Source organism: Mus caroli, unplaced genomic scaffold (assembly GCF_978045245.1).
Source record: "Mus caroli unplaced genomic scaffold, Mus_caroli_1 scaffold_17, whole genome shotgun sequence".
Lineage (NCBI taxonomy): Eukaryota > Metazoa > Chordata > Mammalia > Rodentia > Muridae > Mus > Mus caroli.
This window is the reverse complement of record NW_028227272.1, coordinates 32,890,468-32,904,734: the sequence shown is the minus strand read 5'-3', so window position 1 is coordinate 32,904,734 and position 14,267 is coordinate 32,890,468. Positions and strand designations below refer to the sequence as shown.

At 41.9% G+C, this 14,267-nt stretch overlaps 1 protein-coding gene across 1 annotated transcript in view; it reads left to right on the top strand.

Moving 5' to 3' along the window:
• Parp14 (poly(ADP-ribose) polymerase family member 14) overlaps positions 1 to 14,267 on the top strand; it is a 38,823-nt gene that overhangs the window by 10,553 nt on the left and 14,003 nt on the right. Inside the window, exons 5-8 of the mRNA XM_021184803.2 lie at positions 478 to 714; positions 2,435 to 4,701; positions 7,169 to 7,408; positions 7,972 to 8,193. Coding sequence (XP_021040462.1) covers positions 478 to 714; positions 2,435 to 4,701; positions 7,169 to 7,408; positions 7,972 to 8,193 — 2,966 coding nt within the window. The remainder of the gene's footprint in view (positions 1 to 477; positions 715 to 2,434; positions 4,702 to 7,168; positions 7,409 to 7,971; positions 8,194 to 14,267) is intronic.

Sequence of the window (14,267 nt, the reverse complement as noted above, 5' to 3'; positions counted from 1 at the left end):
GATAAATAGGACCAAAGGAGAAAATGGAAAAGGCTGTAGACATAGCTGTGGTGGGATGATTTGATTTGATCCCTAGCATCACAGTGAAACAAAGATGTCCCCCTTGTTGGAGACCGCTGTGCAGACACGGGCAGTTGTATATACAAGGACGAAAGAGGAGGATTTTAAAAACATGACTAGCTGTTTTGTTTTGTTTTGTTTTGTTTTGTGGTAATATGAAGACAAAATTGGGTATGAGTTTGGCTTCGGTAGCCTGACTGTGGGTGTGGGCTCAGTGAGAAAATGGGGAGGGGGGGTGGGGGTGGGGAGAGGTGCGGGGTCGAAAGGAAAGCACTCGGGAGGGTTGGCTATGGGTAAAGGAGAGCTCAGTGGCAGAGAATAACAGCAGTTGATAGTTCTCTCCTCTCAGTTGTAGCCAAGCCTTCAATACTGCATGAGACGTCATCAGAATTTTCTCATTTTATAATTGTTTTGTAGATATCAAAAAATTTATTGTTGACTGTATCGGCCACCGCTCAAATCAACAACTCCAGCTTGCCCCGAGACTTCTGGAAACAACGAATGTAGTCAGGGTGGAAAACCTGCCTCCTGGGGTGGACGAGTACCAGCTGCAACTCTTCTTCGAAAACCCTTTCAACGGGGGCGGAAGGGTCGCCCGAGTTGAGTGTTTCCCAGAAGAGAGTTCGGCACTGGTTGAATTTTGTGACAGCAAAGGTCGGTGTCTCAGCCGGCCACCCCAGGCACAACCCGTATGGTTGGCCATTCCAGCAGTTACTTAAACCCTCGAGCGTTTGACCATTAATCTGTCAGAAATGGCATCAATCTCTCACTCACCAGGCTTTGGTGCAGAATGAGGCCATGGATGCAGGCTGTCACGGGAGCAACAGGAGCTGATGGGAGACTAAGTGTAGAGCCTCATGAATCTGTGACTGAAAGAGTTGCCATTCTCAGAACTTCTGATAGGCTATACTCACAAAGAGATAGACGTGGGTTCTAGTTCCCCACATTGATTCTCAAACCGATTTCAACAATTTTAGGTAAAGATACATATATAGTTTTACAAAGCATTTATATTTCTCCCTTCTGTCACTGTGCCAGGCAGGACGTATGGGGACATTTTCTCATAACCTCAGAAGGGAGACTGAAAGTCATATTGATGAGGAGGTCTTCAGTGGTCTCCAGTCAGATGGACATGAGTTCAAATCCTGATTGGTGTTCGCTGACTTTTGACCTTTAACTCTTCAACCTTTGGTTTTTCTCATCTGTAGAGATAGCACATTAGGAGTTATCTCAGAGAAGTGCTGTGAGAATGACACTAATCCCAGTATAGTGTTTGACCAGGGGTGGTGCTGGGTCCGTGTTAAAGGTCACTCAGGCTGTTAGCGGTCCTACCTCTCTGGAGCCACTGTGGGGCCCTTATCTTTGGACCTCTGAACGTCACATTCTTTCCCTCTGGCCTGATACCTGCTCTAGGACCAAGTCATACACAAGGGCATTATTTTTTTAGCATCTTTCTACCATGGGTGCTGTTTAAATCCAACTTGTTGCTGAATTAACTCTAATTTCCAAGCTGCTATTATTATTTACACTTGCCCAACAACTATAAGAATGTGAGATGTGAGGGGAATCCTACAGAGGGGTGGGGAGAGAGAGAGAATGAATATGAATGAGAGCGTGTTCATCCAGGGGCAGGCTGAGGTAGCTACCCTGGTACATGGGGTGGCTGGGAGCTTATAGTGGGAAAGGCCTTACTACATTGTGACCTCTGGGGCTGGGCTTTCCAGCGACTGTGAGGATGACTTTGATTTGGTTATAGGGGCAAGAACCTGGGTCTGGGTTGGGTCATGCTGGCTATTAGCTCAGATACCTCATTCTGTGGAACCTCAACGTTTGTTTGTTTGTTTGTTTTAAGATTTATTTATTAGAACCTCAACGTTTGTTTGTTTGTTTGTTTTAAGATTTATTTATTATTATAGATTTGAGTACACTGTCACTGTTTTCAGACACACCAGAAGAGGGCGTTGGATCTTATTACAAATGGTTGTAAGCCATCACGTGGTTGCTGGGAATTGAACTCAAGACCTCTGGAAGAGCAGTCGGTGCTCTTAACTGCTGAGTCGTCTCTCTAGCCCTTGTATCTATATATTGTATCACATATATCAATGACCTCAGGAAAACAATAGAATCTAACATGATTTCAGTATAGAGGATATGAAGTAATTATTGCATTAAATAAAGCCTGCCTTGTAAAGTTAGTGCATACCAGTTTATATCTGAGCTTGTGGGAGAATGCTACCTTTAAGTTCTTTTAAACACCAGAGACGTTTATCCTCTAGCAAAGTTTGTTTCGTTTAGTGTTCTTTTGAAATGTGTGACATTGAGATTATTGCTATTTATTAATTGATTTGTTAATTAATTTGTTTTGCTTTTAAAGTGTTAGACACCGTCATGGCCAAGACACACAGTTACAACAAGATGCCACTGTCTGTCTTCCCTTATTATCCCTCTCTGGGCACAGCCTTGTATGGTGAGGAGAAGCCTCTGATCAAGCTTCCAGCATCTTTCCAGGAGTCTCTTGATCTTCCTTTGTGGAAGTTCTTTCAGAAAAATAATCATCTGATTGAGGAGATAAATAATGAAATGAGGTGCTGTCACTGTGAGCTGACATGGTCTGAAATCAATGGTAAACTGACCATCAGACCCGCTGCCACCTTAGTCAACCATAGACTGAGCATCAAGACCTGGCAGAGAGACGCATCCACAGTGCTCTCTGGCATCAAGTCTAAATATGGAGTGGAGTTGTTTGAAGTGTGCTCGCCAGTATGGGACATCATAAAGCATGAGTTAGAGTCAGGAGATGACAGGGTTTTAGTTGAGTTTGAAAAGGAGAGTCTAAACATAGCAGGAAAATCAGAAGACGTCCAAGGCATGAGCCAGAAAATCAGGGAATTAATAGAGAACACCACTGAAAAGCTCAGAAGGGAAGAGCAGAGTCTGAAGGAGAAAGTGGCCATTTCCCCGGAAAAGCATTATCTTTTGCACCACAGTGGCTTCCTGAAGGATCTAAGCAAGGAGTTCCCAGAGATGGAGATCTCGTACGATGCCACGGCTCAGTCCCTGTGCTTGAAGGGCTTCCGTGCAGATGTATACAAAGTAAAGTGTGACATCCAAGAGAAGGTGTTTTCCATGGCTCAAAAGGATGTCCAGGTCTCTTCTGAAGTCTTCGAATTTCTGCAGCAAGTAGACAGTCAGAGACTCTCTAAGACTCTGTTCGAGGCACAGAACATTCTCGCTATATATGAGCTGAAAGGTACAGCTCTTTTCTTAGTTGGAAGTTCTTTCAAAGATCTGGCAGAAGCCGAGACAAAAATGCTCAGTGCTTTAAGTCATAAGCAGATTGAAGTTGAGGACAAGGAGGTCCTGATAGGTAATGGGTGGAAGAAGAAACTTCACCCTCTGCAAAAGAGACACAGCTCTTGTGCAACCATTATAGTCAAGAATGAATTGACTTCAGAAACCCCGGCAAAGGTCATTGTTGCAGGCTGTGTGAAAGAAGTGAATGAAATCCATAGGCAGCTTTTTCAGTATTTGGAAAACAACATGAAAGTTGAAAGAGCGCTTAAAATCAAACCATCCTTGATTGTTGACTATTTAAGGACAGACAAGAGGCTCTTGTCAAAGATAAAGAAGGCACATGTGTATGTGCATTTTAAGCCTAAGGACAATCCAAACAGCATTTTGCTAACTGGCTGCAAGAGCAAAGTTCTAGAGTGCATGAATCTAGTCAAGGAAATCCAGGATTCAGTCTGTGTCCAAAGATTCCAGACTGACAAAGCTGGCGTCAGGCACTTCTTCCAAGATAAAGAATCGTATTACAAAACGGAGATTGGTCGTCAGTTCGGATGCGTCATTGAACTGGTGGAGGATAGAGAGGAGAAGGGTGAAGAGGAGGAGGGTGAAGAGGAGGGAGAAAGCAACATTAATGAGCAGAAGTGTCACCTACAGAGGGACATAGCCCCCGGAGTCAAACTGTTCGTCCTCGAGGAAGACCTGAGTCGGTTTCCTGTCGATGTGGTAGTGAATGCAGCAAATGAGAACCTGAAGCATATCAGCGGTCTCGCACAGTCTCTCTCAAAGGCAGCTGGCCCTGAACTCCAAACAGAATGTGACCAGATAGTAAAAGAGGTTGGCGTGGTCCTACCTGGCAATGCTGTTATCTCAAAAGCAGGCAAGCTCCCTTGTCACCACGTCATCCATGCGGTAGGGCCTCGATGGAAGGGAGATAAAGTCCTGGAGTGTGTGAGCCTGCTAAAGAAAGTGGTGAGACAAAGCCTCAGTTTAGCTGAGGAGCACAAGTGCCGGTCCATAGCCATGCCAGCCATCAGCGCTGGAATCTTTGACTTTCCCTTAGAACTGTGTGTGGCAAACATTGTTTCAACCATCAAGGAACACTTCCAGCATAAGCGAGACACACACACCTTGAAAAAGATTTACCTGGTGGGCCTACCTGCCAAGGTTGCCAGGGCCTTTGCTGAAGCTGTCAAGACTACATATAAAGACTCCCTTTCCCACACAGCTTCCCCATCCAGTTTAAAGGCTTTAGTACCACTTGGGAAAACGCCCCAGAAACAGGGCAGTCTGCTGGTGTCACCAGAAGGCCTGAGAATCCGCCTGGTAGAAGAAGGCGTGCAGAATGCTACGGTAAGGCAATGTCCCTGTTCACCGCCAATGTGCTGTGATGTCATGTGGTCTGTACCTGCTTTCTTGAGGGCCAAATGAAGACAGGGTGGAGGGAAAGAACAGAGGAAAGTTCCATGCTGACCCACTCAGCCTTCAAATATCTTTCCACTGTAATAAACCTCGGGTGACGTTTGTTGTTACTGTTCTATTTTTAAAGACGAAGGCTTGGCAGTGGCTCAGTTGACAGAATGCTGACCTAGGAGGCACAAAGTCCTGGGTACAGTCCCCCAGCTCTCCAGAAACAAGGTGTGGCGGCACATGTCTGTAAAAGCAGCATTAGGGAGGTGGAGGCAGGAGGATCAGAAATTCAAATTCAAGGTCATCCTTGACTATGTAGTGAATTTGAAGCCAGCTTGGACTGTATAAGACCTTGTTTGAAAAAGAAGAAAAGAAGAAAACTATTACAACACCAGAAATGAAGGAAAACATTGGAATATAGAGAAAAGCTGTTAAAGGTGTATTTCTGTCCCCTTTTACATTCATGTGCATGTGTGTGTGACCAGGTGAATGAATGCCAGAGGCTAGTCAGATCCTTTGGAGCCGGAGTTACAGGTGGTTGTGAGCTGTCTGAGATGGGTGCTAGGAACTGAATGCAGGTCCTCTGGAAGAGCAGTAAGTGTTTTTAACTGCTGGGCCATCTTTCCAGCACCTACAGTGACATACTTAGCCAATCCTTGAAAGCTTTGTTTAAAGACCAAGATCAAAGCCCTAAATCAGCGCCACTTGGTGTGACTTTTTCTCATTCCCTTCAAATGACAAACAGTTGGGGATATGCTGGCTATGATAATAGATGAAACGGACCAGGTGTTGTAAGCCTGTTCTGCTTTGAATTTCTGTCTAAGAGAGAGTGTCTCTAACCATCCATCAAGAAGAGTCCCTGCTCATTAACAATGTGTCATCAATAAAGACACAACTGACACTCCTAACCTGGAAACAGTGCTGTAGCAAATCCCCAAAGGTTAGGCTGGAAGAAGCTAAAAATAGTTAACAGCCATGTAGTTAACCTCCTTCTTTATCTCTTTTTTTTCCCTTTCCTCCCCCCCCCCTTTTTTTTTTTTTTGAGACAGAGTTTCTCTATGTATCCCTGGCTGTCCTGGAACTCATTTTGTAGACCAGACTGGCCTTGAACTCAGAAATCTGCCTGCCTCTGCCTCCTAAGTGCTGGGATTAAAGGCGTACACCACCACTGCCTGGCCCTCCTTTCCTTCTCCTTTTCTTTTTTCTTTTTTCTTTTTTGATTAACACCACAGTTTATTTGTAAACATGGGATTTGTGTCAATAATCAAATTGACAACACTTTATACCATTTCCTTGGATAATATCAACATCATAACAGAACACAATCCACTGTACTGAGCTGCAGTTTTGGTACTTTAAAATCCTTTAATACACCGGGCGTGGTGGCACACACCTTTAAGCCCAGCACTCGGGAGGCAGAGGCAGGCGGATTTCTGAGTTCGAGGCCAGCCTGGTCTACAGAGTGAGTTCTAGGACATCCAGGGCTACACAGAGAAACCCTGTCTTGAAAAACCAAACCAAAACAAAAAAAAATCCTTTAATACAAAGTGTACTTGAAACACTGAACATAAAAAGTAAATGAGAACAACAGAGAAAACAAAGGACCCAGGAAGGGCAATCACTTCCCTCAGACAAATCCAAAAGCATCTGTTACACATGTTAAACAAGAAAGGCTCTAAGGCAGTGGTTCTCAGCCTTCCTAATGCTGTGACCCTTCAACACAGTTCCTCATGGTGTAGGAGCCTCACCACAAAAGGATTTTTTTACTACATTGTAACTGTCGTTTTGCTGTTATGAATCATAACAGAAACTCCTTTTCTCTTCTTTCCTTTTCTTTACTTCTTTCTTTCCTTTCTTCCTTTTTCCTTTCTTTCATTTTTCCTTTCTTCTTCTTCTTCTTTTTTTTTTTTTTTTTTTTTGAGTCAGGGTTTCTCTGTGTAGCCCTGGCTGTCCTGGAACTCAGTCTGTAGACCAGGCTGGCCTTGAACTCACAGAGATCTGGCTGCCTCTGCCTTCCCAGTGCTGGAAGTAAAGGGTTATGCACTACCACACCTGGTTCTATAGAATCTGTTCTATAGATTCACCTGCTCTTGAAGTTCCACACAAATGCAATAATCCATTTGTGACCTTCTGTGACTAGTTTCTCTTACTGAGAGGCATGCTTTCTGAGGTCATCTGTGTTGTAGCATATATCAGTAGTTACTTTCCTGTTAGTGGCTGAATAATGTCCTGTTAGACGAACATACATTTGTCTTTCCATCCATTAGCCAATGGACATTTGAAGTGTTTCCACTCTGACTTTTATGAGTTTTGTTGCTCTGAGCATTGATTTAAAGTGGCTCAAATGACATCATGGTTGATGAATGCCATTATGAAGAATTTGAAAAGAATTTCTTGTTTTGTCTTTAAGACCCATGCCATTGTGAACTCTATTTCCCCGGATCTTAAACTCAACAAAGGACCCCTTTCTCAGGCCTTCTTGGAAAAGGCTGGGCCAAAACTCCAGGAGGAATTGACCAGGTCAGGACAAGGGGTCTCTGTCCATGTGGGCACAATTCTTCAAACCAGTGGCTGTAATCTCAACAGCCGCCACGTCTTCCATGTGGTGCCTCCACCTTGGAAAAGCAACAACAGTGCGTGGTCACTAAAGGTATGACTTTACATTTTCTGGGAATGGGGTAGCTCTCTCAACTTCCTCCCTTAGCATACCACAGTTAGCCCCTGCCTGCTTCTCTTCTGTAACAGCATCATGAGTTTGGCAGGCACCATATCCTAGCCATTTCTCTTTGGTTGTAGGTCATAGTCAATAATGTATGTGCTCATTAGCTATTGTGCTCAGTAATTATTGAGGGTCAGGGGGATTGTGCCACTTTGGTGAGAAAAGTAAGGTGAGGGTTTGAAGCTGGGAGACAGGGACAGGTACGGACAGCTGCCGTCCCTGCTTTGGGTCATGGTGTAATGATGCTACACTCTTGTGTGGGTGTTTCACATTCTCCTTCCCAAGTTTTCCTCTTCAGACTGCTGTTAACTTCATCGAAAGCATAAAGGACAGCTCTCCCTGTAAAACCTTCCCAGTGTCTATCTATCTATCTATCTATCTATCTATCTATCTATCTATCTATCTATCTATCTATCTATCTCTCTACCTATCTATCTATCATGGTCTCCCATTGCTAAACAAGCCATTTAAGGAAGTGCTTTGTGCTTTTTCAGATCATGAAAAACATCATCCATGACTGCCTGAAGACCACCGAGTCCCTGTCTCTACAATCGATTGCATTTCCAGCAATAGGAACGGGAAATTTGGGGTTTCCTAAACCTGAATTTGCTAAATTAATAATTTCAGAAGTGCTCAAATTTAGTAGCAGGAACCAACTGAAAACTTTACAAGAGGTTCAGTTTCTGCTGCACCCGAAGGACTATGAAAACATTCAGGTACAGCCTCGGCCTGCTTCTGATCACTTTGGCGATGGCAGTTTGAGACTTGTGTTTTTTCTAACTCTTCTTGGTCTAGTAGGCTGTTTATCGCCTCTATTTTTCTCCACTGGAGTGTGTGAGAGTGGCATTGAGTGGTTATATGTAGCATGACAAATTGGAAGAAAAATTAGAGACAAAAAAAAACCCAAAAACAACAAACACTTCTCATTCTGGAAAGTTTCAAAGACGCACAGAAGTACATAAAACAGTCTAATGAACTTCTGTGTGTCTGTCACTCAGCCTCAGCTGCTATTGCTCTATGGTGAGGTGTTTGATCTTTGTCTCCACTTATTACTGTTCCTCTCATGTGACATTAAAACAAATCCCAGACACACGACTCTATCTCTGAACAAATCACTACTTAATTTTGAACATAACTTATCCCTAAAACCTCTTGAAGCGGCAATGATCATTTGGATTTGATCAGTTATAGTTTTCTTTTTAGTCATCAAAACAATTTATAATAGTTAAATGCCTCTTAAATACACATGATATTTTCTGAAGCAAAAAGTAATGTGCACCGGGTGTTGGTGGCACACGCCTTTAATCCCAGCACTTGGGAGGCAGAGGCAGGCGGATATCTGAGTTCGAGGCCAGTCTGGTCTACAGAGTGAGTCCCAGGACAGCCAGGGCTATACAGAGAAACCCTGTCTAGAAAAAAACAAAACAAAAACAAACAAACAAACAAAAAGTAATGTGCACTCAACCAGCTTTTAAAATCTATTTGGAATATTAAACATGAGAGAAGTAGAAAAAAAACTCTTATGATGTCTTCTATGAAAGGAAATTGTGAAAGGTTCTTGATTAGACAGAAACTGTTCCATCTCCAAGGGAGAATACGCAGTGTAACTGTGGCTTCATAGAATGAATTAGGTTGTGTTCCTTCTGTTTCTATTTTGTGGAGTAGTTTGAAGAGTATTGGTATTAGGTCTTCTTTGAAGGTCTGATAGAATTCTGCACTAAACCCATCTGGTCCTTGGCTTTTTTTGTTGTTGTTGTTGTTGGGAGACTTTTAATGACTGCTTCTATTTCTTTAGGAGTTATGGGACTGCTTTCATGGTTTATCTGATTCTGATTTAACTTTGGTATTTGGTATCTGTCTAGAAAATTGTCCATTTCATCCAGATTTTCCAGTTTTGTTGAATACATGCTTTTGTAGTAGGATCTGATGATTTTTTAAATTTCCTCAGTTTCTGTTGTTACATCTCCCTTTTCATTTCTGATTTTGTTAATTTGGATACTGTCTCTGTGCCCTCTGGTTAGTCTGACTAAGGGTTTATTTATCCTGTTGATTTTCTCAAAGAACCAGCTCCTGAGCCAGGCAGTGGTGGCGCACACCTTTAATCTTAGCACTTGGGAGGCAGGCAGATTTCTGAGTTCGAGGCCAGCCTGGTCTACAGAGTGAGTTCCAGGACAGCCAGGGCCACACAGAGAAACCCTGTCTTGAAGAACAACAACAAAAACAAACAAACAAAAAAACAAAAACAAAAAACAAAAAACCAGCTCCTGGTTTTGTTGATTCTTTGTATAGTTCTTTTTGTTTCTACTTGGTTGATTTCAGCCCTGGGTTTGTTTATTTCCTTCCATCTACTCCTCTTGGGTGTATTTGCTTCTTTTTGTTCTAGAGCTGTAGGTGTGCTGTCAAGCTAGTGTATGCTCTCTCCAGTTTCTTTTTGGAGGCACTCAAAGCTATGAGTTTTCCTCTTAGCACTGTTTTCATTGTATCCCATAAGTTTGGGTATGTTGTGCCTTCATTTTCATTAAATTCTAAAAAGTCTTAAATTTCTTTATTTCTTCCTTGACCAAGTTATCATTGAGTATGGCATTGTTCAGCTTTCATGTGTATGTGTGCTTTCTGTTCTTTTTGTTGCTATTGAAGACCAGCCTTAGTCCTTGGTGATCTGATAGGAATCATGGGATTATTTTAATATTTTTGTATCTGTTGAGGCCTGTTTTGTGACTGATTATATGGTCAGTTTTGGAGAAGGTACCATGAGGTGCTGAGAAGAAGGTATATTCTTTTGTTTTAGGATGAAATGTTCTATTGATATATGTTAAATCATTTGGTCCATAACTTCTGTTAGTTTCACTGTGTCTCTGTTTAGTTTGTGTTTCCAGGATCTGTCCATTGATGAGAGTGGGGTATTGAAGTCTCCCACTATTATTGTGTGAGGTGAAATGTGTGCTTTGAGCTTTAGTAGAGTTTCTTTTATGAATGTGGGTGCCCTTACATTTGGAGCATAGATGTTCAGAATTGAGAGTTCTTATTGGTAGATTTTTTTTCCTTTGACCAGTATGAAGTGTCCTTCCTTATCTTTTTTTGATAACTTTTGGTTGTAAGTTGATTTTATTCGATATTAGAATGCCTACTTCAGCTTGTTTCCTGGGACCATTTGCTTGGAAATTTGTTTTTCAGCCCTTTACTCTGAGGAAGTGTCTTTCTTTAACACTGAGGTATGTTTCTTGTATGCAGCAAAATGTTGGGTCCTGTTTATGTATCCAGTCTGTTAGTATATGTCTTTTTATTGGGGAATTGTCCATTGATGTTAAGAGATATTAAGTAATAGTGATTGTTGGTTCCTGTTATTTTTGTTGTTAGAGGTGGGATTGTGTTTGTGTGGCTATCTTCTTTCAAATTTATTGAAAGATAATTACTTTCTTGCTTTTTCTAGGGTGTAGTTTACCTCCTTGTGTTGGTGTTTTCCATTTATTATCCTTTGTAGGGCTGGATTTGTGGAAAGATATTGTGTAAATTTGTTTTTGTCATGGAATATCTTGGTTTCTCTATCTATGGTAATTGAGAGTTTTACTGGGTATAGTAGCCTGGGCTGGCATTTGTGTTCTCTTAGGGTCTTTATAGCATCTGTCCAGGATCTTCTAGCTTTCATAGTCTCTGGTGAGAAGTCTGGTGTAATTCTGATAGGTCTGCCTTTATATGTTACTTGACCTTTTTCCCTTACTGCTTCTAAAATTCTTTATTTGTTTTGTGCATTTGGTGTTTTGACTATTATGTGACAGGAGGAATTTCTTTTCTGGTCCAATCTATTTGGAGTTCTCTAGGCCTATTTATGTTTATGGGCATCTCTTTCTTTAGGCTAGGAAAGTTTTCTTCTATAATTTTGTTGAAGATATTTACTGGCCCTTTAAGTTGGGAATCTTTGCTCTCTTCTATACCTATTAACCTTAGGTTTGGTCTTCTCATTGTGTCCTGGACTTTCTGGATGTTTTGGGTTAGGAGCTTTTTGCTTTTTTTTTTTTTTTTTTTTTTCATTTTCTTTGGCTGTTGTGTCAATGATATTCTATGGTATCTTCTGCCAATGAGATTCTCCCTTCTATCTCTATCGGTGATATTTGCATCTATGACTCCTGATCTCTTTCCTAGGTTTTCTAACTCCAGGGTTGTTGCCCTTTGTGATTTCTTTATTGTTTCTATTTCCATTTTTAGATCCTGGATGGTTTTGTTCAATTCCTTCACCTGTTTGATTGTGTTTTCCTGAAATTCTTTAAGGGATTTTTGTGTTTCATCTTTAAGGACTTCAAGCTATTTACCTGTGTTCTCCTGTATTTCTTTAAGGGAGTTATTTATGTCCTTCTTAAAGTCCTCTGTCATCATCATGAGATGTGATTTTATATCAGAGAGTCTTGCTTTTCTGATGTGTTGGGTTTTCCAGGGCTCACTGTGGTGGGAGAACTGAATTCTAAGGATGCTAAGTAGCCTTGGTTTCCGTTGCTATGTTCTTTCCCTTGTTATCTCACCATCTGGTTATCTCCGGTGTTAGCTGGTCTTGCTGTCTCTGACTGTAGCTTGTCCCTCCTGCAAGCCTGTGTGTCAGAACTCCTGGGAGACCAGTTCTGTCCAGGAGGAATTTGGTATGGAAAGCTGTGGCACTGGGTCAGTTCTGGGGTGAAGACTGAAACCAGAAGGATCCTGTCCTGAGCTGTTCCTTGGTTCCTGTGTCCTGATGGCTCAAGGCAGGTCCCTCTTGGGCCAGGAATTTGATCAGAAGTGGTGGTCTTACCTGTGCTCACAGGTGAGTCAGCACTCCTGGGAGACCAGCTCTCTCCTGGATATAGAGCACTGTGGTACAGGATCAGCTCCAGGTGCAGATGGAAACCCCAGTTATAGAGTTGATGTGTGAGTTTACAATTGTCTAATGAATGTGTCTCTGCCTTTGCATCTTTATGTCCAAGTCAGAATTAGATAGGGGAAGCTCATACATAGTAATACTAGTTACCTTTTTAACCTGTAGGCTTGCCTCTCACATGGACCTAGAAATGCTAATATGTAGTATAAAGGCACAGTTGTGGTGTTATCAATCTGAAAATTCTGGGATGGGAAAAAAATGAACCCAGATCCCCTTTCTGGAAATGTATTTACTAGTGAGTAAAGGACATGGGTGGCTAGCATGCAGCAGCATGTCCCCATGTGAGTGGGATGCTTGGAACAGAATACAAGAACCATCATCAGTGACAGTGTGGCAGTCCATGTTTTACTGAACATCAGCTCTAGTGACTTCTGCTTTCCATTTTAAAAATCTTGTAGAGTATCTGACATTAGTGTTTGAAAAGTTTCATAATGGTGCATTAAAGGTAGCAGCCTGCAGATGCCTGTAGATTGGACTATTGGAATTTTAGGTCACAATTTATTATTATCTGGGTCTAGATACTACTTACAAATTTACAAGAAGCAAGCACATGGAACCTGCATTCTAACCAGGCAGCCAAATCTCCTGAGTCCTTTAGCTTGGACTGTTCAAACACAGTGGGGGTTGCTTGTTTGTTCAGACTTTGTTTTTGAGACAGAATCTTGCTATGTAGACCAGACTGTTCACACTCATGACAATCCTCCTGTATCCCCCTGCTCAGCTGGTAAAAGTTTCTAATGACTTCCCCATGGCCTGCACTGTGTAAGGTGATATGGGCATTGAACACTGTGCTGAACATACTTTTCCTTCTAGAAATCATAATTACTTTGGAAGTTTAGATTTATATACACAAAGCCATACTGCCTTTAGTGCTAAGTCCTAGAACATAGATGCTTGAGCCATTCAGTCTTTATTTGGGCAACTCTGGTTGGCCAGTCTCTCTCTCTCTCTCTCTCTCTCTCTCTCTCTGGGTTTTCAAGACAAGGCTTCTCTGTGTAGTCCTGTCTGTCCTGGAACTTACTTCCATAGACCAGACTGGCCTCAAGCTCAGAGAGATCTGTCTGCCTCTGCCTTCTGGTGCTGGGGTTAAAAGCTTGTACACATAGAATACTTTTCTTTAACACATAGAATACTTTGCAAACCTTCAATGAAAAGGGTTAGTTTCCACTAATACCTTTAATACATTTAAATGCTATTATTCTCCCTCCAAATATGATAAACTCTCAAGATTTAAAGACATTTAAGCTTAAATTACACTTACAAAAAGAGCTATTTGTAAGTGATGACTGGAACAGATTGCAAAACAGGAGCCTGAGGTCTAACCATGGCTTCTAGGTGTGCTCTATCTGAGCTGCTTGGTTAAGAAGTGAATGCCTGGGCTGGTGAGATGGCTCAGTGGGTAAGAGCACTCGACTGCTCTTCCGAAGGTCCAGAGTTCTAATCCCAGCAACCACATGGTGGCTCACAACCATCCATAACGAGATCTGGCGCCCTCTTCTGGAGTGTCTGAAGACAGCTACAGTGTACTTACATGTAATAAATAAATAAATCTTTAAAAAAAACAAAAAGAAGTAAATGCCTGGGGGCTAGAAAGATGTCTTAGTGGTTAAGAGCACTAACTTTTCTTCCAGAGGTCCTGAGTTCAATTACCAGCAACTGCATGGTGGCTCACAGATATCTGTAGTGGAATCTGATGTTCTCTTCTGGTGTGTCTGAAGACAGCTACAGTGTACTCATATACATTAAATAAATAAATCTTTTCTCTAAAAGAAGTAAATGCATTTTTGATGAACACATGTTGAGTAGCCCAAAATGTAGAAATTGTTTAGTCAGCCTTATCCCAGTCTCCTCTGCTAAAAGTGTGATTTTTTTTAAAGAAGAGATTAT